At 39.0% G+C, this 26,496-nt stretch overlaps 1 protein-coding gene across 2 annotated transcripts in view; it reads right to left on the bottom strand.

Moving 5' to 3' along the window:
• Positions 1–26,496, bottom strand: part of EMC2 (ER membrane protein complex subunit 2) — a 224,939-nt gene that overhangs the window by 18,028 nt on the left and 180,415 nt on the right. The window contains exons 9-11 of one of the 2 annotated variants that reach the window (XM_053715284.1): positions 25,516–25,597; positions 15,741–15,851; positions 10,797–10,901 (exon numbers count right to left, since the gene is read on the bottom strand). In XM_053715284.1, coding sequence (XP_053571259.1) covers positions 10,797–10,901; positions 15,741–15,851; positions 25,516–25,597 — 298 coding nt within the window. The remainder of the gene's footprint in view (positions 1–10,796; positions 10,902–15,740; positions 15,852–25,515; positions 25,598–26,496) is intronic. The other variant, XM_053715286.1, reaches the window with a different exon arrangement.

Here is a 26,496-nt window from a genome sequence, read left to right as displayed (position 1 = left end):
AATTCAGATAGCGAGGAAAACTCGAAAGCCCCAACCAAAGGAAGGAACCATCCCTAGCCAAAGTCCAACGCTCCAAGGAGCCAGGCTAATAGTCGTATGAAGGGACCTCTCAAGCCTCAGGACAACAGAAGGGAACCTCAAAGTCCATAAAACCTTACTATACTCCCCATCACCTCTACACAGGCAGAAGACACAGGGTAGAGGAAGGTGCAAAACCTTCCCAGCTCCGGGGAACCCCAAGCTAAACAAAGCAGGGATCAACCATTATCCGATCCCCTAACAGGACCATCCTGAGGCCTAAAACTGAAGGCCAAACCACTCAAACTGCGGCAATGGGACCTAAGCCCGCAAACTCTCCCCCACATGGAGGAGGCACTCAAGGCTCTGACGAAATCAGATGTCAGAGTGACCCTTAAAACATGATTATAGTTGTAAATCGCGGCTAATCCCCCTTAAGGGACTCAAGGCGCTGCTCATTTTATCAAGCTCGAAAGGAGGAAAGGCTGAGGAGACCTCGCCAAGGATCGAACTTGCAACCCTCGGTTTGCTACAATGCAGAGTAGACACAGTGCATTAGTATGCTGAGCTAGCTTCCAGCTAGCATAGTAGAACACCCTCATCTATAACTGGAAGCTATAAGGACTTAGACAATCCTTTCCGCTTCATGAACCTTTGTGTTCTTCTCAAATGCTTTAATGGAACATAAAACAATGATAACCTGAGCAGTCAGCACTGCTACCGAACCACCCGAAACAGCGCCACGTGTCTGAACAGCCAAAAGACTGAACGAACCCAACAGGGCCAGCCTGTACCATGGGTCCTAACCGGCAAGCTGCATAAACTCTCCCTCGTAGGGGAAAAGCAAACAGACATTTTTAAACATAGGACTAACCTGTCCAAACAACTTCCGCAGAAGTAACAAAGAGTATCAATCCCAGATGGTTCCTGAAGGACACAAAAAACAAATAAGACATCCATCGGACATAAATAAAATATAAGGCAACCCGAAGGTTAACGACCAAAAGAGACACAAACCTACCCGTAGGACCAGCCAAACGGAGCCTCATCTCACATAACTGGGAAAAGAAAACTCAAAATAAAGACAATAGGAGATTACCTCATTCCCATCTGTCTAACATTTTGCACCATTCGGACCATCAGACTGAAAATTCACATATCTATGTACTATAGGATCATTCAGCGACTCAAACACCTGTCTGAGCAACACGTAAAGGCGTGAAATCCGGTACCGAGATGCACAACACTCTGGAACAGAACCCTCAGGATACTGCGGAGGCTCACCCCAAGGTGGGATACCCGGGACAATAGGGCACGAGCACATTCTCAAAGAAATGCCTGGACTAGGCAGACGAGCCATCGCCAACATTATCTGAAAGCGAAAGCGTGCTGCAAGTTCCGGGGGGAACACATCACCCGCGTGGATGAACTAAAAAAAGGGGTTACCCGCATGTGTGAGAGGAGCATTCGATAGGGAACTCTCTCCCTGGGAGACAGGACCCCCAGAGGCGGATGGCTCAGCAGATCCCTGATTCCCCAAGCCCGAGAAACCGGGTGCTCTCATATGGCATATGGAACAAGGATGGTTGACAGAAATCAACGAGGCTAAATTGGATTTGTCACCTGACACCGAATCAGATATTATAATTCGTCAGTATACGAATCCTCTGTAAATGAATCTGTAATGATAACAGGCTCAGCATCAGAATCCCCCATAGCTGTGAAGAGGGGATAGCAATATGGACTGCTTAGTAAGAACAAAAAACGGCACCTGACACCACCAATGGCTGGGGCACTCACCACCTCCTATGACCAGACCCTCACGGACTAGAATATCTCAGTCGCCACACGGTCGGGAATGCGGAAATGGGAACATATTGTAACCACGCCCGGACACAGGGTGAACCGTACAGTCCAAAATGCGTGCCTAGCCAAAAGGCTGCGTCACTTCCAAAGGCCTCAAAGTTACAAACCATGAGTCCATAAACCTCACACCTAAGCAGGTTGAATCACATAAACATGATTATAAACCCCCCTGTCCAATAACCCCCTCAGGAGATATTAACCCTCGATTCCAAGATCTAACAGAGACTCACTGAGACCCTTATGTTAAGTTAAACCTGCGAGGAACTCTAGCCTCACGGAAACATCACGTTACAGTACATTACATAAAGTAAAATGAAACGATCTTACTGGAATCTACGCCGTGGAAAAGGAACACGGCCTTTCAAGTGTGACGAATAGTAGCATCGCCTCCGCCATGGACTTGAGAGAAGAAAGCAGGCAGCGAAGCGAAGTTCAACATGCTGATTGCTTAAGGAGCTGTTAATATAAGTCGGGATGGTTTCGCAGAAAGAAACTTCCAGCATCTCCGGATTCTAACTTTCATCCAAGCCCTCACTGAGAGACTAACAGGATTACTTAAAACTCCTGTCCCATGCCGAAGAGTACTACCCTCCATAAGAGACAAAAAGAAAAATTCTGACACGTCTCTGCCAACCTCCTGGGACAAAAGGCAAAGAATGACTGGGGGATGAGGGGAGTGGGAGGAGTATTTAAGCCTTTGGCTGGGGTGTCTTTGCCTCCTCCTGGTGGCCAGGTTCTTAATTCCCAAAAGTAATGAATGCTGCTGTGGACTCTTTCCATTTAAGAAGAAAATCCTCTACTTCTTGTGCTAGAGCATAAATATGCTCAAGCCTGAAATTAAAGGACATTCTCTGCCACAGAGGAGGGGTAATGAGTTTCAGAAAATCCATCTTTAGAAGAGGAATCTTTGGATTCATAAGTACCCTTTTTATTTATGAAGAATTTAGAAGGGTTGCTCCAAAGAGATGTCTTTCATAAGCCAAAGGGTAGAGAAGGATTACCTTCCCACCCGTGCATGCATCCGAGTATAACTGTTGGAGGCATAATAGACCAAAATTCATCAACAACAGAGTGAATAGATTCTTTAAATTTTGGAGATAGTTAAGAAGAACCCATATACCCTTGAAGACTCTGATATAAGGGCAACACAGCAAAACCCTGTCTAGAGTTAGACACAGCATACAGTACAGCTGAGCAGTGGGACACACACTTGAAAATACTTACAAAGCAAACACAAGTTGGAAGGGGTTTAAGGATCAGTGGATCTCCCTTCTAAAGGATCAGCTGAACGGTCCGGAGACCTGAAGTGCACCAACTTGCTCCACAGTAAAATACAGATGCATAAGTAAGGATAAGTATAGTAGCTTAAGTATCAGAGATACACTGAAGAATATAAGCATTGAGAAGGCACACCGATTGTTAACCTCTTATGGGAAGCAATAGAAAGAAGTGGTCCAACTAAATAATCCATGTAAGGGAATGCAGTGAGGTATACTGACAAGCGCAAAAAAAAACAAAAAAACAGCGTACCAAAACAGTAAAGGCTAGTAAAAATAAACACAGAAAACAAAAGGGTTAAATAACGTTATCAGAGAAAAGTTCTGATATAATCAGAGTACCTCACCACCTCCACCGGTCCTGATAGTTTCTCCAAACACCCTAAGATGGTTACAGCACCACAGGAACAGGAATGTCAGAAAGGCACACTAAAAAAAAATGCTAAAAAGCTTAACCCTTAGCGCACCCACGCTAAAACAAAAAAACATTAAAATTCTAGATTTTAGCGTAGGTGTGGAAATATAGCTGCGTTAAGGGTCTCCAGTAAACCCAGAGAGTGCTAAAGTTGGTTGCACTAAATTTAAATAGACAATTTCATTTTACCAAAGTTTAAAAAAGTGCCTTAAAACTGCTATAGAAATTGTGTGGTGTATAAATGTGTGCCCCAGACTATCCGAATCAATTGTACATGTTCATACTATTTGTTGCCAGGGGGCTATGAAGTTGAAATGTATTTAGTTGTGAGCACCATTGTCCACTGTACTCCTCACCTAAGCTGTAGACAACTGCTTCCAGTAGACAGGCCCATCCAAGGCAGTGCAAGCATGGTGCCAAGGATCTCACAAGGAACAGCATTCCACAAGTCAGGGGATTGGAAGAAAAATCCGCATTTGACCTGGTGAAGGCTAAGGTTCACACAAGGAGCAGTACACTGTAGACAAGGGGATTGGCAGATAAATGAATTTCGGGGAGGCCTGTGACATTTCGAAACTGAGAAAAGTCTCTTCACTTCCTGGCTGAAAACTTCTTGTCTACTCCACTGTCCTTTGTAGGCAGAAAAGGAAATGGGTCTCAGATCGGTTAGAGAACCCCAATCAATGATGAGTACATCAGCACTTTGTCATTTTTTTGTCTCCAAGATGAAGTGAGGTAAATCCTAGAGGATTCAGGCAAGTGGACTGTATTTAAAATGATGGTAAATGTTACACTTCGTATAATCAAATCCGGAATCTAAGCAATATTTTAGACTTTAGTTCAGCAATTCTAATGAAGATAGGTTATAACTTATTTTTTAATGCAGCCATGAAATTCTAATATCCCGCACACCAGCTGCTGACTTTAAAACTTTTTTTTGGTGAGGTGATGTTTTTACCTGTTCTCCAATCGGTGCTCTAGCTATACGGCACTCACCAAAAAAAAAAAAAAAAAATGTTGTAAGTGAAGTATGGCTAGAGCACCATATCGGAGAACAGGTAAAAATGTCACATACATTTTTTTATTTTCATTTTTTGTTTTAAAGTTGATGGCCAGAGCATGGGGTGTTAGAATTTCATGGCTACATTAAAAAATAAATTATAGCATATCTTCATTAGAATTTCTGAATTAAAGTCCATACAATATAATGCTTAGATTCTGGATCTGATTATACAAAGTATAATATTCACAATCACTTTGAAGCTCTGGCATGTTGGGGTGTTTTTGCATTCTTCTAGTAGACTGGATGATAATCCTCATACATGATTCGCACTATCTGATGAAAGAAACAAAGGAAGACAAGCTCAGTAGCATTTCAGAAGTTGTAGTCCCAGATATTCGCCTGAATGGTGTAGCCTGGAGGCCAGTGAGAACCTGCAGTGGTGCATATATAAGTGGAACTCAGACTACACGTGTAATATAAATTAATTTCCCGTAGTACAATAATAGACAAGTTTGAGTGTTATGTTAAAACGGTATGCTCTATCTGAATCATGAAATAAAAGTTTTGAATTTTATGCCCTGCCCCTGTGATAGGTGTATGGACAAAATTTAAAACATGATTACCCTGTTGTACAAGCTTTCAAACCTACACAACAATTGTTTTTATATCATCTATACATTAGACTTTGTTAGTTACAAAGATAAGACAGTAAACCAAAACAGCACCACCAACTAAAAAAAAAAAAAAAAAAAGAGTCTGCCCAGTAAATGTTTAAAACAGGGTTGGCCAACTGGCAGCGCATGGTCCACATGTGACCCCCTCTGCATTACTTTTTGTAGCCCCTGGGAAATAGCAGAACTAAGAATGTGCCATAGTTGTGGCCCCAAGAAAAAAACATAAAATTATGCTTACCTGATAATTTCCTTTTCTTCTGATGGAAAGAGTCCACAGCTGCATTCATTACTTTTGTGAAATAGGAACCTGGCCACCAGGAAAAGGCAAAGACACCCAGCCAAAGGCTTACATACTCCTCCCACTCCCCTCATCCCCAGTCATTCTGCCGAGGAACAAGGAACAGTAGAGGAAATATCAGGGTGAAAGGTGACAGAAGAATAATAAAGACACCCCACATAAAATTACGGGTGGGGAGCTGTGTAATCTTTCCATCAGAAGAAAAGGAAATTATCAGGTAAGCATAATTTATGTTTTTCTTCTTAAATGGAAAGAGTCCACAGCTGCATTCATTACTTTTGGGAAAACAATACCCAAGCTATAGAGGACAATGAATGCCAAGATGGGAGGGTACAATAGGCGGCCCATACTGAGGGCACCAGGCTTGAACCTCTACCCAATAAAAAAATCCCGCTTCGACCGAAGTGGAGAAAATTTTAAGAGGAAAAGCCCCAAGGACACTGACTCGCAGTCAGTCCAGAAGCCAAACTAGAGACTGCAAACGGACTCAACTGAGCCAACAGTCTTCCAGGAGACATCGTCGCCCAACAGACGGTCCCCCACCGCAAATTCCACAAATGAAGGAGACACCAGCCGAAACCCCGAAGGGGACAAGGCAAAGGAGAACCAAGGAAAGCGAAAGGTCCCCTAATACCAAAAAGAACACCTCCAAGAGTGAGCCCAGCTCACAGAGACCTAAAGGGGCACAAACAGGAAAAGGAGGCTGTGCCTATACCAGGCGAAACCTGTTATAAGACCGGCACAGAGACAGAAAAGACGTCTCTCCAACATCCTGCAAGCACGGAATGCAACTGAAGAGGCAAAGTCCTCCCAGTGTCTGACCATAGAATACCAAAGCATTCACCATGAAAAGTGTGTAATACACCCAGGTGAAAAACCCCAAGTTTGAGAACACAGAGTCCATAACAGGACGACACAGAGGGTACTTGCGAGGAGGAAGAAGCAGTCAAGCAAGAAACAGACAGCAAAAGCAACCCCCAGACAGAGGGCACGCTCTAGGCAACCTAAGCCGCCGGACCTACACACAGGTCCCTAAAAAGGGAAACACCAAACCTCAATCGAGGCCCCCCAAGAAGGGGAGTATACCCTCAGAACCCGAAGGAAGAGTAAACCCTCTTCTGAAATCAATGGAGCAAGTTAAAAGGAAAATCTATACCCTAGCAGACTGAGCTAACAGGATAGACTCAACAAGGCTCACACATCCAGAGGAGACTGCGACCGAATGCAGCGCCTTAGACCGCTCGGCCATCCTGACCTGAAGACCCACACCCAGCTGGACCAACCCAGCCTCAGGGATCCAAGACAGGGGAACAAAAGAATCCCGAAACAAGTACATCGAACGAGCGTAAGGATAGCACAGCCATCACCACAGAGAACAAGTACAACCCGACTCTGAAAACAGACAGCAAGGCCATAGACCTAAGGATCAATCAAAATAAAGGCCCAATAAGTCTTGGAGCCAGCAAGACCCCAGGGGGAACCCATCCCACCTTTCCGCCTCCCATCCAGGAGAAGCCCCAAGCAAGGACTATCTCCATAGGGAGGAGAATATCCCCTAAAGGAAAGGGATGATGCCGGAAGGGCAACAACTGTACTCAAAGCCCAAAATCACCGGCTAATGGGAAGAGAAATTCCCAACACAGATGTCCTAGAAAAGGACCCCCCTACAAGTAGCTTGCCAAGCAGAGGCACAGCCAACCCATTCGCAAGCAAAGCAGGTAATCCACAGGAACACTGGCAAGCTGACCAGGGGAATGCAACCCTAAGGCGCACCAAAAATTGGACATCCAGCGCCAGCAGCTAGGTATGAACCAACAACCCTTGAGGCGCAAGCCACACAGCTAACCACCAGATGATGGTGGCAAAGAGTAAAAAATACTCCAAAAGCCTGGGCAACCATGACCAGGTTAGGTAGATGGACCAAAGACATAGCCCAAGTTCCCACTACCGTGGAACACCCCGACCAGCCCTGAGATCCAAGATTCCAAAACCACCCAAGACTGGGTCAGGAGAAAAGGCCAAGCGAAGCCTCAGCAACCGAAAGTCTCAGGGAGAAAAACAGGTCTGGGCACCTAATAGTTAAGGCAAACCTTACCCTAGAACTAAATACCTCAGCTGGCTAAAAAGCCAGACAAAAGGGATACGGATGCATATCCAGAGAATCCGGATAGCGAGAAGAACTCAAAAAACCTACACATAAGCAGGTTGAATTACATACAAACATGATTATAAACCCCCCTGTTGAATAACACCCCTCAGGAGATATTAACCCTCGATTCCAAGATACTAACAGAGACTCACTTATGTCATATAGTTAGACCCGCAAAGGTGTGTAACCTCTCGGGAAAACATTCACATTACATTGACGATAAAGTAAAATTTAACGATCTTACCGTAATCTACGCCGTGGAACAGGAACGCGGCCTTTCAAGTGTGATCAATAGTGGCATCGCCTCCGCCATGGACTTGAGAGAAGAAAGCAGGCAGCAGAGCGAAGTTCGACAACGCTGATTGCTTGAGGAGCTGTTAATATGAGTCGGGATGGTTTCGCAGAAAGACTCTCCCTGCATCTCCGGACTCTAACTTTCATCCAAGCCCTCACTGAGAGACTGACAGGACCACGTAAAACTCCTGTCCCATGCCGAAGAATACTACCCTCCATAAGAGACAAAAAACAAAAATTAAAAAATTCTGACACGTCTCTGCCAACCTCCTGGGACGAAAGGCAAAGAATGACTGAGGGATGAGGGGAGTGGGAGGAGTATTTAAGCCTTTGGCTGGGGTGTCTTTGCCTCCTCATGGTGGCCAGGTTCTTATTTCCCAAAAATAATGAATGCAGCTGTGGACTCTTTCCATTTAAGAAGAACAGTGTAAGTAAAAATGTGAGTTTTGACCATTTCTGTTGGGTGGGTAAACAAAGTGACATAACTCAAGAAAAACCCTAGAGTACTCTGAAACCATGGACACTTTAAATAAATATTTAATTTGTGTGTTTAAAAGCCATAAAATTAGTTTTCTAAAACATTGATCTGCAGGCCCCAAAAGTTAGGAACTTGGCGATCTCCAGTTTACAATGCTTTTGCCTTTTATAAATGCTTTTGCCTTTTAAAGAAGTTGGTGGCTTACAGATAGTCTAGATCTATAAAAGAAATGTATATCTATACCTTTTAAACCCAATCTGCACCACTGACCGCCCCATCCTAGAGCATTTTTTTTCTTTTACTCAGTACAACCAACTAGGAGACTAACCCGCTTTCACCATTAGCTTTCTATAGTGAGTTGATGCAGACAGGCTACACATGCTCACTTGCATTTGGGAAACCCTGCAGACAACCAAGGGGCACGTATGCACTATAGAAAAAACTTTAAGCATGGTGTTTGGCACAAACTAAGTACTGATCAATGTGAAACGTTAATCAAGGTAAATTCACACAATTATTGTGTCCACATCAATAGCAATCAAAAATACAGACATGAGTAATGTAAGAAAACATTATTCAAGTGGAAAGATCTGCAGTGTACCCACATTTGCAATTATAATAATTCAACTTAAAAAGTATAATATAATATAATTCAACTTAAAAAGTATGTAGCAGAAAAGCAAAAAAAGCCATTTTCAATTATGCCAAAGTTCTTCAATTATTTAACAGATGTGGCCATTATCTAACCGTAAAAGTGGAGGTAGCGTTACCTGATCCAGTTACTAAGTAAAATCATAAGACAAAATTCTTATCACCATTACAGAACATAATTCCAAAAAAATTCCAGAATAATTACCATATGGAAATTTGCTAACACCAAATAACTTTGTTAACATACCTCTGGTTTTATTGGAAAACCATTGCTTGCAAACATTGTATTTACTATTAAACACACAGTATACATAATGTTTCTTTAATTAAGGATAAAAAGTCATTTTCACCATTAAGATACAGGTAAAGGGAAAAGATCAGCCTAAGCTACTGCCAAAATGGTGACACCAAACTATATAACATTTAGCCTATGGATAGGGCTTCATTTAAGAAGTTACAAATGCAGCTTTGGAGTGCGTTTGGCTGCAAGCTCGTATTAACAAGCCTGCAGCCAATAATTAAGAGTAGCAGTCATCAGACTCCTGCTTCTTAACCTACTACACCAACTATAAAGTGGCATTTGTCAATCCCCTCAGCCTTCTTCAAACAGGGTGATTGGCTGCGAGCAAGCAGCGGCTTATGTAATGATAAAACGCGGGCAGCATATTGCTGTCTGCTTGCCACAATGTTGGGTGGACAGGGGTGGAGATGTCTGTACCTGTCCGAACAGAGATTGTTAAATGGACCCCATATATGGGTAGAGTATACTGCCTAGTATTGTTTTTTTTTCCTCTTCTTTGGTTAAAAAGCTAGTAGTTGCTGAGATTTACTGCTTTAAATGGTTGCTGAGATTTACTGCTTTAAATTATTCAACTTATATCAATATAGCTTGTGCATGAGAAGCAGTTAGAAAATATTGAAGTTGTCCAGTATAGGAGATTATTAAACACATGTTCTCTCCCTTTATTTGCACTTCGCTCCTGCGATTTTCACTTATTATTCTAACAACTCATTATATATTGTAGCATGTGTACATACATTTGATTCATGTCTCCCTATTCCCTCACACTCACCCTATTCTTCCTCATTATCCCTCAACTAATTCTACCTCAACTTAAAGGGACAGTCTACTCCAGAACTGTTATAATAATATACTTTTTACCTCTGTGATTGCCTTGTATATAAGCCTATGCAGACTGCCCCCTTATTTTTTAGTTCTTTTGACAGACATGCATTTTAGCCAATCAGTGCTGACTCATAAATAACTCCAAGGTAGTGAGCACAATGTTATCTATATTGCCCAAATGAACCAGCTCTGTCTAGCTGCAAAAAAATGTCAAAATGCACTAAGATAAGAGGCAGCCTTCAAGGGCTTAGAAATTAGCATATGAGCCTACCTAAGTAGCTTTCAACAAAGAATACCAAAGGAACAAAGCAAATTTGATGATAATAGTATATAGTAAATTGAAAAGTTGTTTAAAATTGTGTGCCCTATCTGAATCATGAAAGCTTAATTTGGACTAGACTGTCCCTTTAACCCAAAATATGAATATAAATGATCAAACATTGCTATAACAAATTAAAATGAAAAAAAAAACAAAAAACCCCAAAACAGACAGATGTGATACTGGAGTAAATAGACAATAAAAGACAAACATTATCTTAATTCCAACCTGGTATGCTCTGTTTATTTGATTGGCAGCCCATGAGGCGTACTTTGTGTTGTCCTTCTTCATTTTCGCACTGGCTTTAGGATTGGAAGCAATGTGACTTGATGACTAGAAATGTGAACAGATTGATGCAATAAGCAAATGAAAAACATCTGTTAAACAAATCTACAAAACGCTTTTATACTATTAATGTGAATGCTGATTAAGACAAATTGAAATCTATTCCTCTATTAAATCTGTTAATAGCGCTTTCCAAGAATCAAGAAATGTTACTTAATCCAAGTATCCTACGCAAGAATTTCTACAGTGGAGCGTTAAGTCACTTGCAATTTATACTAAAAGCATAACACGTGCTATATTTGTAAATTCTAATTTCAGATTAAAAAACTCAATTTAGAGTGACAAAATGAATGATAAAAATGGAGAACAAAACAATGAATGAAACACGAGTCTTAAATATTCAAAAGACAAAATGTTTCTTGTTACAAAAGGTTTTAATAGATAAAATACAAATAAGAGACTCAAGCAGGCCTACAACTATGAAAATAAACCATGTATTATCACATATTAATACAGGTAGCCCTCGTTTTATGACAGTTCAATTTGTGCTGTTTCACAATAGCACCTCTCCTATGTGACCACTATTGAGGAAGTTATTTCACGGGCTCCTTAGCTGAAAACAAAAGATTTGAAGAAGAGTTTTTGCCATCTGCATTTATAGCACAGCACAGCACTACAATACTGGGAACAGCACAAGAGTAGTTTGCCATTCGTTTGCCTTCTTAAAGGGCCAGGACAGTAAACTGTAAAACATTTTTTATCATCCAAATAGAAAAGCAGTAACAAATAAAAAATTTAACGCTGTGCTTTTTTATTTTGAAGCTAACAGGAAATGTATGTCTGTGTGCATGTTAATAAAACAGGTATTTTTATATGCAGCAAAAAAAATAAAATAAAAAAAGGATTGTCCACTGGCTGATAAACAGAACTCCCCACTGCCTTATTGATGGATAAGAATAAAAACAATTTTTATATTATTGTTTTTTTTACATTTACAGCATTCATTTTAGGGCTTTAAATATAATATAATATTACATGACTACTTCCCATTTACTTACATTGGATAACTAGTTTCATTTTACACCATTTGCTCCTCCTTCAGGAACCGAACCCGGGCGTAAACTGAGGGCTACCTGTATTTTGTTTTATCACATTAAAGAAGTTTTCTCTGCATTGCATGCTTTTTGGAGTTGTGATTAGAGATCAATAGAGTTCAATTTTAGCCTTTTAACCACTATAGTTTCTATGCAACCCATCTCTATTAAACTAATGCCTCTATACCCAGAGTACTCCAATTCTACTACATAAAATACCCGAAGCAACCTTGGGTGCTGCTTCTCCCTCATAAAGACAGCCATTACATAAAGGGCCATCCATATATCCCTGGTATTAGCAATGAGAAAAATGTACCAAGAAACTACGGGTGGCTTGAAATATTATGTTCTTTCAATACCATTAAAAGGACCACTAAATACATTAGAACTGCATAATTAACAAGTGAATAATATAAAGGCAATGTAATAACACTCTTTCAAATAAGCAGATCCCCCCCCATAATCATGTGACAGCCATCAACCAATCACAGACTAGTATACCCTATAAACTTGTGCACATGCTTAGTAGGAGATAGTGCCTCAAAAAGTGTGTATATAAAAAGAATGTGCAAAATTTGATAACAGAAGTAAATTGGAAACTCTTAAAACTGCATATTCTATCTGAATCATAAACGTTTAATTTTGAGTTAAGTGTCCCTAACTAATCAGTGATCTGTTAAAAGGTCCACATTCATAGAATGCTTCCATCCTCGCTATGTGTGAAATACAAATACAACTTTTATTTTTACTGTTATATACTGTAATGGTCAATAGTTTCTGGCACCTAAATTCATGGTCTGGCTCCTAGATTTTGAACACATATGTTGAGCCCTGAACTAAAAGAACCTTAAAACCAGATTTATAGACACTGATTTTTTTTTTTTTTATATATATCAAATTTTTATTGAAAGGAAACAAGTACATTTGCCATAACAAAAGAAGAAACCAACAGACAGATAAATTCTCATATACTTTGTACAACTCTAATTCTGTCTAGAGAAATTACTCTCGAGTTCATTATCCTTTAATTTTAAGAGACCTTTGCCTCATCCCTATTAAGGGGGGAGGCAATTTCATTCATACAAACAAAAAAAGAGAGAGATAGAAAAAGAAAAAAAAAAAAAAAAGAAAGAGGTACCCATCTCTCTGACACCGATAAATCTATTTCTTCAGACTCAATGTAAAACCATATCAGCACTCATTGTTAAATGTCCTCTGACTACTGCAATATGGGGAAACACCTCCCAGAAGTCTTAGAGTTTGTATTTCACAACAATTTATCTCTTCCCTTATAGTGAGTTTAAACACTGTCAAAAAACAGAATTTATGTTTACCTGATAAATTACTTTCTCCAACGGTGTGTCCGGTCCACGGCGTCATCCTTACTTGTGGGATATTCTCTTCCCCAACAGGAAATGGCAAAGAGCCCAGCAAAGCTGGTCACATGATCCCTCCTAGGCTCCGCCTACCCCAGTCATTCGACCGACGTAAAGGAGGAATATTTGCATAGGAGAAACCATATGATACCGTGGTGACTGTAGTTAAAGAAAATAAATTATCAGACCTGATTAAAAAACCAGGGCGGGCCGTGGACCGGACACACCGTTGGAGAAAGTAATTTATCAGGTAAACATAAATTCTGTTTTCTCCAACATAGGTGTGTCCGGTCCACGGCGTCATCCTTACTTGTGGGAACCAATACCAAAGCTTTAGGACACGGATGAAGGGAGGGAGCAAATCAGGTCACCTAAATGGAAGGCACCACGGCTTGCAAAACCTTTCTCCCAAAAATAGCCTCAGAAGAAGCAAAAGTATCAAACTTGTAAAATTTGGTAAAAGTGTGCAGTGAAGACCAAGTCGCTGCCCGACATATCTGATCAACAGAAGCCTCGTTCTTGAAGGCCCATGTGGAAGCCACAGCCCTAGTGGAATGAGCTGTGATTCTTTCAGGAGGCTGCCGTCCGGCAGTCTCATAAGCCAATCTGATGATGCTTTTAATCCAAAAAGAGAGAGAGGTAGAAGTTGCTTTTTGACCTCTCCTTTTACCAGAGTAAACAACAAACAAGGAAGATGTTTGTCTAAAATCCTTTGTAGCATCTAAATAGAATTTTAGAGCGCGAACAACATCCAAATTGTGCAACAAACGTTCCTTCTTTGAAACTGGATTCGGACACAAAGAAGGCACGACTATCTCCTGGTTAATGTTTTTGTTAGAAACAACTTTCGGAAGAAAACCAGGTTTAGTACGTAAAACCACCTTATCTGCATGGAACACCAGATAAGGAGGAGAACACTGCAGAGCAGATAATTCTGAAACTCTTCTAGCAGAAGAAATTGCAACCAAAAACAAAACTTTCCAAGATAATAACTTAATATCAACGGAATGTAAGGGTTCAAACGGAACCCCCTGAAGAACTGAAAGAACTAAGTTGAGACTCCAAGGAGGAGTCAAAGGTTTGTAAACAGGCTTGATTCTAACCAGAGCCTGAACAAAGGCTTGAACATCTGGCACAGCTGCCAACTTTTTGTGAAGTAACACAGACAAGGCAGAAATCTGTCCCTTCAAGGAACTTGCAGATAATCCTTTCTCCAATCCATCTTGAAGAAAGGATAGAATCTTAGGAATTTTTACCTTGTCCCAAGGGAATCCTTTAGATTCACACCAACAGATATATTTTTTCCATATTTTGTGGCCTGAACAAGAGTATCAATAACAGAATCTGAGAACCCTCGCTTTGATAAGATCAAGCGTTCAATCTCCAAGCAGTCAGTTGGAGTGAGACCAGATTCGGATGTTCGAACGGACCTTGAACAAGAAGGTCTCGTCTCAAAGGTAGCTTCCATGGTGGAGCTGATGACATATTCACCAGATCTGCATACCAAGTCCTGCGTGGCCACGCAGGAGCTATCAAGATCACCGATGCCCTCTCCTGATTGATCCTGGCTACCAGCCTGGGGATGAGAGGAAACGGCGGGAATACATAAGCTAGTTTGAAGGTCCAAGGTGCTACTAGTGCATCTACTAGAGTCGCCTTGGGATCCCTGGATCTGGACCCGTAGCAAGGAACCTTGAAGTTCTGACGAGAGGCCATCAGATCCATGTCTGGAATGCCCCACAGTTGAGTACTCTAAGCCATCTCCGTGGAGATGTTGCCTGTACAACGGCAAAGAGAATGACTGGGGTAGGCGGAGCCTAGGAGGGATCATGTGACCAGCTTTGCTGGGCTCTTTGCCATTTCCTGTTGGGGAAGAGAATATCCCACAAGTAAGGATGACGCCGTGGACCGGACACACCTATGTTGGAGAAAAGAATATATCTGGGAAAAAATGTTCAATTCCAAAGGACTCTGAAATACAGAGATATGAACCAATTTTGTGAAAAGCTGGGTGAGCCTTCATATGGTTCCACATTGATTGTGAAGAAAATTATTTATTAATAACAATAAGTTTGGTTTAATATAGAAATCAATGTGTGTGCTTTTGTGTCAAAACCATATAGACAAAGGTGAAGAAAAACTTTTAACTATGAAGGTTCCTACTCAGTGGTTGATAAGGACACCTCCAAAAGCTCCATTTGTGGAGAATGCCACATCTCTGCAAGCCTGACAAGAAATATTGCTTAATCAATGTAATAAAAAAAAATCACTTAAATGCCCCTTTAAACAGCTACAATAATTAAGGTATGAAAATATATAACCAGTATATAATGTAAACCATTAAAATTATAATGCTGCAGTATTTATTAAAGGGATAACATATAGCAAATACAAACATGAATGTGGAGGAAACGTACCATGTAAAGCCCAAACAAAGCTCTCATATTTCGATTGTTCAGTTTCAAAGCTTGAGAAAAATATTTTCTAGCCAATTCAAGATTTTCAAGCCCACCTTGAGTGTATTTAACCTGTTAAAAAAACAAAACAACTTAAAATAGAATGTCTACTTAAAGGGACATTGTACACTAATTTTGTCTTTTTGTAAATGTTTTGTAGGTGATCCATTTCTATAGCCCCTCTGGGAGTGTTTTTGTAACAATGTATAGTTTTGTTTATTTTTTAATAACATTGTGCTGATTTTCAGACTCCTAGCCAAGCCCAAAAGTATCAGATGCAGACGAAGTCTACAGATTCCTGCTTGTTCCTGTTTTTATAATGGGTCTTTTTATATGCAGGGTGGGGGGGGGGGGGGGGGATCTGCTCTTCCTGCTTTCCCAGCCTCTGGGAGTAAGTTTTTAAAATGTTTTATACTGGATTTTTAGATCAGTATCTGCATATTCCGTTTTATAGTAGTGTCTATTACATGCAGTTATATGAAAATTGGTGTATACAGTCCCTTTAATAGACTGTTCCCCTCCAAAGATTAACATACACTTTGAGGATATAAAGAGCATCTTCCAAAATAACAGTAAAATGATATCAACACTAATATCCCACTAAACCCCTTTAGTATTTCTATTTCGTCATCTTTCTTTCCTCCCCTCTTCTTGGTCTTCCCTGCTATATCAATGTTTGCAATGGAGAACAAAGTACACAGGGAGAGCACAGCATATATTTAATCTTTAATATTACGTCTAATACAAATCAAATTGTGCTGTTTTCAGTGCACTGTTATTTAAAATTGTTGTTATTTTCATACACATGGGTTTTCCTTTCAGAGTAAATAGTGTTGGAGTATTTTGATAAAAACTTGCCATCTTTTATTGGGGGGGGGGGAAGCAGTGAGATTGGTAGGGAGAAAATGTTTACAGAATTAAACAATAAACAAACAGATTATGCTAAAGTGAAAGTCAATTCTAGCGTTGTACAAACGCTAGGATTGACTATTGAAACAAATAAAGGGGACTTTCATACATGATGTATAAGATACTTCATGTAGAAAGCTCCTTTATTTGTTTCAACCGATCGCCGTTCTTAGCTACAGCCCACGGCTTAATTTTTTTTTTGCTAAGAGGTGACTTTTTCACCTCTTACCCAATAGCCGCGCGGTAAATCTGGCTCCCATGGGTGCCAAGCTGGATTTACCGTACGGTTATTGGCTAAGGAGGTGAAAAAGTCACCTCTTAGCAAAAAAATTATTTTTCTCTGTGCCGTAGCAGCTAAGAATCGCGATCGATTGAAACAAATAAAGGATATTTCTACATGAAGTATCTTATACTTCATGAATGAAAGTCCCCTTTATTTGTTTCAATAGTCAATCCTAGCATTTGTACAATGATAGTATTGACTTTCAATTTAAGGAACAAATGGTGTCAATTTCAAAAGGGCATCCTTATCATATATTCTTTTTTTTAATCTGTTAATCTATTGTTTTGAGAGAATTGTGTCCAGGGTTGCTAGACACAGTGGTTTAGAGATGATTTTTTCTTTGCTAATTAAAATAGTAGCCTCAAACAGCGGACATTAGCTTTAATGCCAACATCTGCCACTTAGAGGTAAAGTACTCTTCCAGTAATATCAGCCTCCACTATTCTTTTAATATTAACCCCTTAAGCCATTTGGACGTAGATACTACATCATGGGGTACTTTGCCCAGCAAACTCTGCTGACCTAGTAGCTATGTCCAACCTTCTCCCTCATGCTGCAGTCCCAGCTGTTAGCTCTGGCAGCTAAGATCGTAGCCAGATGGAGAAGGCGTCTGCTTTTCCAATAACATATGAAGCAGATCACTAATGCAGAAAGGGACACTCTGTTAGAGAGGGGGCCCTACCCAATGATCACTTGGAGGGGGGAGGGCGCTACACTACAGAAACATTTTATTTTAATTAATAAATAAAAATCATACATAAAATATATAAAAATTGTGTACTGCAGATAGCTGCCAGTACCTAAGATGGCGGGCACTTGTTAGAAGAGGTGGGTTAAAGAGCTGTTTGGGAGGGATCACAGTGGTGGGAGGATAAGGGGGGTTCTACACTGCAGGGGGGGGGAGAAAAAAAGTTTGATTAATAAAAAAAAAATGCCCTAAAACTTCATATTGGCAGACTGTCTGCCAGTACCTAAGATGGTGGTGACTTGATGACTAGTGGGGGTGAGGGAGGGAAGATAGCTGTTTGGGAAGGATCAGGTAGGGATTAGGAGTTGAAGGTATCAGGTTGGAGAGTAATCTCTACACTACAGCTACACTTAACCTAACACGCTACCAGATTAACCCCTTCACTGAAGGGAATTTCAGAAAAGTGGTATGCAGCTGCAATTAGCGGCCTTTTAATAAACCAAAAGCCATGGCAAAGCCCTGCATGTCTGCTATTTCTGAGCAGCTTTAACAACCATTTGTATTATGTCTGCATACACAAAATGTAAACAATTTCAGTGAGAACCCAAAAGTTTGTGAAAAAACATAATTTATGTAAGAACTTACCTGATAAATTCATTTCTTTCATATTAGCAAGAGTCCATGAGCTAGTGACGTATGGGATATACATTCCTACCAGAAGGGGCAAAGTTTCCCAAACCTCAAAATGCCTATAAATACACCCCTCACCACACCCACAAATCAGTTTAACAAATAGCCAAGAAGTGGGGTGATAAGAAAAAAAGTGCGAAAGCATAAAAAATAAGGAATTGGAATAATTGTGCTTTATACAAAAAAATCATAACCACCACAAAAAGGGTGGGCCTCATGGACTCTTGCTAATATGAAAGAAATGAATTTATCAGGTAAGTTCTTACATAAATTATGTTTTCTTTCATGTAATTAGCAAGAGTCCATGAGCTAGTGACGTATGGGATAATGAATACCCAAGATGTGGATCTTCCACGCAAGAGTCACTAGAGAGGGAGGGATAAAATAAAGACAGCCAATTCCGCTGAAAAATAATCCACACCCAAAACAAAGTTTAAATCTTATAATGAAAAAAAAACTGAAATTATAAGCAGAAGAATCAAACTGAAACAGCTGCCTGAAGTACTTTTCTACCAAAGACTGCTTCAGAGGAAGAAAACACATCAAAATGGTAGAATTTAGTAAAAGTATGCAAAGAAGACCAAGTTGCTGCTTTGCAAATCTGATCAACCGAAGCTTCATTCCGAAATGCCCAAGAAGTAGAGACTGACCTAGTCGAATGAGCTGTAATCCGTTGAGGCGGAGTTCTACCCGACTCAACATAAGCATGATGAATCAAAGACTTTAACCAAGATGCCAAAGAAATGGCAGAAGCCTTCTGACCTTTCCTAGAACCAGAAAAGATAACAAATAGACTAGAACTCTTTCGGAAATCTTTAGTAGCTTCAACATAATATTTCAAAGCTCTAACTACATCCAAAGAATGTAACGATCTTTCCTTAGAGTTCTTAGGATTAGGACATAATGAAGGAACCACAATTTCTCTACTAATGTTGTTAGAATTCACAACCTTAGGTAAAAATTTAAATGAAGTTCGCAACACCGCCTTATCCTGATGAAAAATCAGAAAAGGAGACTCACAAGAAAGAGCAGATAATTCAGAAACTCTTCTAGCAGAAGAAATGGCCAAAAGAAATAAAACTTTCCAAGAAAGTAATTTAATATCCAGCGAATGCATAGGTTCAAACAGAGGAGCTTGAAGAGCCCCTAGAACCAAATTCAAACTCCAAGGAGGAGAAATTGACTTGCAATCTTTCTGTGAAAAAGAACATAAAGAGCAAAGATTTGTCCTTTCAAGGAACTTGCAGACAAACCTTCATCCTGAAGAAATTGTAAAATTCTAGGAATTCTAAAAGAATGCCAAGAAAAATGATGAAAAAAACACCAAGAAATGTAAATCTTCCAGACTCGATAATATATCTTCCTAGATACAGATTTACGAGCCTTTAACATAGTATTAATTACGGAGTCAGAGAAACCTCTATGACTGAGAATCAAGTGTTCAATTTCCATACCTTCAAATTTAAGGATTTGAGATCCTGATGGAAAAAAGGACCTTGCAATAGAAGGTCTAGTCTTAACGGAAGAGTCCACGGTTGGCAAGTAGCCATCCGGACAAGATCCGCATACCAAAACCTGTGAGACCATGCTGGAGCGACCAGCAGAATAAACGAACGCTCCTTTAGAATCTTGGAAATCACTCTTGGAAGAAGAACTAGAGGCGGAAAGATATAAGCAGGATGATACTTCCAAGGAAGTGACAATGCATCCACTGCTTCCGCCTGAGGATCCCTGGACATGGACAGATACCTGGGAAGCTTCTTGTTTAGATGAGAAGCCATCAGATCTATTTCTGGAAGTCCCCATATTTGAACAATCTGAAGAAATACCTCTGGATGAAGAGACCATTCGCCCAGATGTAGCGTTTGGCGACTGAGATAATCCGCTTCCCAATTGTCTATACCTGGGATATGAACCGCAGAAATTAGACAGGAGCTGGATTCCGCCCATAAAAGTATTCAAGATACTTCTTTCATAGCCAGAGGACTGTGAGTCCCTCCTTGATGATTGACATATGCCACGGTTGTGACATTGTCCGTCTGGAAACAAATGAACGACTCTCTCTTTAGAAGAGGCCACGACTGAAGAGCTCTGAAAATTGCACGGAGTTCCAAAATGTTGATTGGTAATCTCGCCTCCTGAGATTCCCAAACCCCTTGTGCTGTCAGAAACCCTCATACAGCTCCCCAACCTGTCAGACTTGCATCTGTTGAGATCACAGTCCAGGTTGGAAGAACAAAAAGAAGCCCCCTGAACTAAACGATGGTGGTCTGTCCACCACGTCAGAGTGTCGAACAATCGGTTTTGAAGATATTAAATGAGATATCTTTGTATAATCCCTGCACTACTGGCTCAGCATACAGAGCTGAAGAGGTCGCATGTGAAAACGAGCAAAGGGGATCGCGTCCAATGCAGCAGTCATAAGACCTAGAATTTCCATGCATAAGGCTACCGAAGGGAATGATTGAGACTGAAGGTTTCGACAAGCTGAAACCAATTTCAGACGTCTCTTGTCCGTCAGAGACAGAGTCATGGACACTGAATCCATCTGGAAACCTAAAAAGGTTACCCTTGTCTGAGGAATCAACAAACTTTTTGGTAAATTGATCCTCCAACCATGTTCTTGAAGAAACAACACTCATAAAAGACTGGAAAGGTTCTTTCTTATTGAAAATGAGCAAAGGGAATTGAATCCAATGCTGTGGCCATAAGACCTAAAACTTCTATGCATATATAGCAACTGAAGGAAATAATAGAGACTAAAGGTACCGACAGACGGAACCCAATAAAATTGTCCCTTGTCTGATAGAGACAAAGACAGTGACACAAACTATCTGGAAACCTAAAAAAGGTGACCCTTGTGTGAGGAATCAAGAGCTTTTGAAAAAAAGATCCTCTAACTATGTCCTGAAGAGCAAAGTGAATCATATGAGATTCCACATCCTCAGAAAAAAATCTGAATGAAAACAGAAAAATGAAAATATGCATTTATTGTATCTAATGAAAACAAATAATGCTATCACTGACCATAAAAAGGCAGAATAGTTTGAATAAAACTCCAAAACCCAGTTCCTAAAAAAGGAACTTGAAGAAATACTCCAGAAGATTCCAGGTCTGAGCAGCGCTTGAACCCCATGGGTGACCAAAATATATAGGACAGAAAACACTTAAAGAAAGTGTTAGCCTTACTGGAATAAAATCAAAGAAATTTGGACCAAATAGAACCAAATAAATTTCAAAGAAGTCTTAACCTGCCCCTTACCAGCCAAGCTGGAATACGGCACGTACATCGCAATATTAGGGAGCTGATTTCGAACTGAAAAATTTCCAATTATAAACATGTTACTTGGGAAAGAACTCAGGAATTCGTTCCTTAAGAAGAACAACCAAACTAGTATAAGCTTAAAGTTTTAGTCTTAGAACTCAATCTTGAAGCCCAGAGTAACAGTTAAGAATTGAATCCAATTATAAAACAAATAACTGATTATCTTAGAACAAAAGAAACATGGATTTTTTTAAAAATCACAAAATTCTTCTAGTTAAAATAGCTAAAGACATAGATTAACCCTCATTTGCGAAAATATTCAATAAAATGAAGACACAAATGAAATTATTAGCATGATAGTCCAGTTTAAAGGACCAGTTAATACAGTGGACTTGCATAATCAATAAATGCAAAACAACAAGACAAATGCAACAGCACCTAGTCTAGTAAATGTTGTCCCTTAACAATGCTAAAATAAATCATAATCTGATACTTGATCTTAAAGTAAAAAGAACAAAAATGAAGCAATTGCAATATCCAAATAAATCACAGGACCAAGAAAAGTACCTGAAACTAAATAATTTTCCATAAATAAGATACAACTATCTAAAGGAAAATAATACTATTTTGCTATAGAAACAATAGCATAATTAGTAGGAGTAGAGATAGCCCCAATAAATTGGAGAACCCTCCAAATTGAATTTAACTGCTGGCAAAGAATATAGTTTAAAACCTTAGAAGAAGGAATAAAAGAAAATTCTCAGCCTATTCCATTCCCTAGTATGGGGAATTGGAAAGAAAAACCTCTGAAAACACAGAAGAATAAATAGGCAGAAATAGTGTCAGCTAGTCTTAAAGAACTAGTTACCTTAATATCCAAAATAATCAACACCTTTTCAACAAAGAACAAATATACTTTAATAATAAAAAAATAATAAAAAAGTAGATTTGTTAGTGTCAATATCTGATGAAGAAAATTCTGAAAGAGAAAAAACATCATCAGAGAAGGATAAAACAGTATGTTGTTGGTCATTTGAAACTTCAATAATTAAAAAAGAAGTGAAAAAGACCTAAAAATTTTATTAGATTAGATGTATTTCTTGTACATAAGATGTAAGAATGGCAATATATAAAGCATAAATACTAATGGATTCTGCATGTAAAAGTATATCATAATAACTTATTACAAACCATAGCTAAAGTTAAACATTTATAACATTTAAAATAAATGAACTTAGCTTTGGTAGAACTGAAACTCAGTTAAGCGTTTTTCCAGAAGTGGCTTCTGATTCAGGGTCAATCTGAGACATCTTGCAATATGTAACAGAAAAAACAACATATAAAGCAAAATTGATCAAATTCCTTAAATGACAGTTTCAGGAATGGGAAAAAAATGCCAATGAACAAGCTTCTAGCAACCAGAAGCAAACAGTGAGACTTAAATATTGAGGAGACAACAATGACGCTCGAATTTTTTAGCGCCAAAAAAGCCGCCCACATTATTTGGCGCCTAAATGCTTTTGGCACCAAAAATGACACCACATCCGGTAAGCCGACATTTTTTGGCGCAAAAACGTCAAAAAAATGACGCAACTTCCGCCGACATGTATGACGCCGGAAATGACAAGAAAATGTTTGCGCCAAGAAAGTCCGCGCCAAGAATGACGCAATAAAATGAAGCATTTTCAGCCCCCGCGAGCCTAACAGCCCACAGGAAAAAAGTCAAATTTTAAGGTAAGAAAAAATTGATTTATTCATATGCATTATCCCAAATAAAACTGACTGTCTGAAATAAGGAACGTTGAACATCCTGAATCAAGGCAAATAAATGTTTAAACACATATATTTAGAACTTTATATAAAAGTGCCCAACCATAGCTTAGAGTGTCACAGAAAATAAGACTTACTTACCCCAGGACACTCATCTACATGTAGTAGAAAGCCAAACCAGTACTGAAACGAGAATCAGTAGAGGTAATGGTATATATAAGAGTATATCGTCGATCTGAAAAGGGAGGTAAGAGATGAATCTCTACGACCGATAACAGAGAACCTATGAAATAGACCCCGTAGAAGGAGATCATTGAATTCAAATAGGCAATACTCTCTTCACATCCCTCTGACATTCACTGCACACTGAGAGGAAAACCGGGCTCCAGCCTGCTGCGAAGCGCATATCAACGTAGAATCTAGCACAAACTTACTTCACCACCTCCATGGGAGGCAAAGTTTGTAAAACTGATTTGTGGGTGTGGTGAGGGGTGTATTTATAGGCATTTTGAGGTTTGGGAAACTTTGCCCCTCCTGGTAGGAATGTATATCCCATACGTCACTAGCTCATGGACTCTTGCTAATTACATGAAAGAAAGTTAAATTTTTTAACATGATCGTTTGTAGGAGATCTTTCTACCGGTAAGCAGACCAATATTTAAGGCTTTAATAATGAAGAACAATGTCAACAACGGATGATATACTACTCCTCTTTCAAAAAAGTATTCCTGTTACATATGCTAGAATATGGATGTTTTAAAATACTAACTAACCCTCTCTGAAAAAAGGAACCAAGATTTAACTAATAAACACTCACCTCCAATATTCTATATCTTACTATATCAATAAGCTAAATGCCTTGCCACATAATGCATCACTCCACTTATTCTCACTGGTCTACTTAAAGTGTAGCATCAAAAAGCTGTATAATAAACTTCTACCCACTATTCGTACTTGTTAACCAAACACAACAGATGAATACATCATAGCTGAGAAAAAGTTTACTATGTCAGCTAATGTGTGTGAGATATATATATATATATATATACATACATACATACACACATACATATACAAACACACACACATATATATATATATACACATACATATATATATATATATATATATATATATATATATACACATACATACACACACATACAGTACATACATAGATATACATTACACACACAAGCGTGCGCAGACATATATAAAAGAGAGAGGGCAAAAATACACAGAAAGCCTATGTGTTTCAGTCCATATACAGACCTTTTCATGCTATAAAGTTTAATTTAAAAAAAACATTTAAAATACCACTGTGGCCAATTTGATTATCTATTTAGGACTCCCGGTAACTGAGAGTTGGAGAAAACAACTTCAAAAAGATCCAATTAAATACACATGGCTCTGACACCAATCAGCTTCTTTAAGCACATATTATTCCTGAAAATTAAATTATGCACCCTGTTATGTGACTGTGACTCTTACATGATGTTATATTTTAATGACACGCGACTCAAATTAATATATATGGTTCATTTTTTGGACCAAAAATAAAACCTTTAAAAAAAAACAAAAAAAAAACAAACAATCGAATTATGACAGAGCCATACTGCAAAACTAAATTTACCAATAATATGTAACCAGTGTCTAGTGCCCATTCCCAGTCGACCATCAAAAGTCTGCCTGTGGAAGAATATCTCTGAATACATAGAAATTTCTCAGACACTAGCTCATTCAAATTGGCAGCTAAAGGACAACATTCAATATTTCTGGCAAGGAGTTATTATCTAAATGGCATATCCAAAGGCAGTAAGAACTAACAGATACTTTACTGAATATAAAGATTTAAAAAATGATATGTTTAAATCCTGTTTTGCTTTTGAAGTTTGGAATTTAGGTTTACTTATATGTTGCATTATTGACAGTGAACATTCTTATGATTTAATAATAATAATATAAAAGATATGATAACTTAATTACTAACCAGAATATGTAAGTTAATTTCTTATATTGTGATATTTTAATATTATACTATATGACTTTATAAGCTGATGAACTCTTATTAATAAAAAATAAATAATAATAAAAAAACAAAAAAAAGAGTGCTTCTTTAGTAAATACTCACTTCTGCAAACTGTTGGCAATAGAGGTGATTATGCGGATTAGTCATTATGAGTTCTTCCAAGCAAAAAGCAGCTTTAGCATAGCTAGAAATAAAACAGAAATAGGCATATCACAAGCTTATAAGAATGATTTGGTACAAAAAAAATATTTACTGGAAATGTAATTGTTTTGTAGAATACGTCACAAAGTATGTGCTAATAAAGGCCATTTGTACTGATGGAAAACATAAAAGCAACAAGCAAATTAAAATAAGAAACGTTGTAGGTAATTGCACTGGGGAGGTGCTATTTTTAATAAACAAACAAGAGAGACGTGTTGTGTTAATGACATCCTTATGACGATGTATTGTAGTTATAAACGTTCTACATCAAATGGTATTATGAAATTGAAACCACTGGAGGTTTAAAGACACTTAAAGGGACAGTCTACACTAAAGTTGTAATAGTTTAAAAAGATAGATAACACATTTACTACCCAATCCTCAGCTTTGCACAACCAACATTGATATACAGGTATACCTCACTTTACAGCGATTCGCTAATACAGCGCTTTGTGGAGCTGAAGTTCAACCTCCAAGGATTATGAAACAGTGCTGTAATCATTGTGAGTTTGCGAGAAAAGTGACTGGCACCATTTTGTTATGCGCAGTTCACTCTGTTTACAGCTTTACGGTGCAATCTGTGTCTCAGTGCTATAGTTTGGCAAATTTTACTACAGTAATTGTCACTATTTTACAAGTACAGTATTTATTGAATACTGTGCTGTGCTAGTGTTAAACTAAACTTAGCCCTATTGCACCCCTAATATATGCTAGTTCAAACATGTTTTCAAGTTTTTAAACACACTGGCAAGTGGAAAGAAAGCTAAAACTGCCTTGTTTCACTTTAAGGCGGTTTTCACTTTACAGCGGGGCTCCGGTCCCTAACCCGCTGTATGAGCGGGGTATACCTGTATTAATATACTTTATAACCTTTAAACCTCT

The sequence above is a fragment of the Bombina bombina genome, chromosome 5 (genome assembly GCF_027579735.1).
Source record: "Bombina bombina isolate aBomBom1 chromosome 5, aBomBom1.pri, whole genome shotgun sequence".
In the NCBI taxonomy this organism is placed as follows: Eukaryota; Metazoa; Chordata; class Amphibia; order Anura; family Bombinatoridae; genus Bombina; species Bombina bombina.
This window is presented reverse-complemented; position numbering and strand designations above follow the sequence as displayed.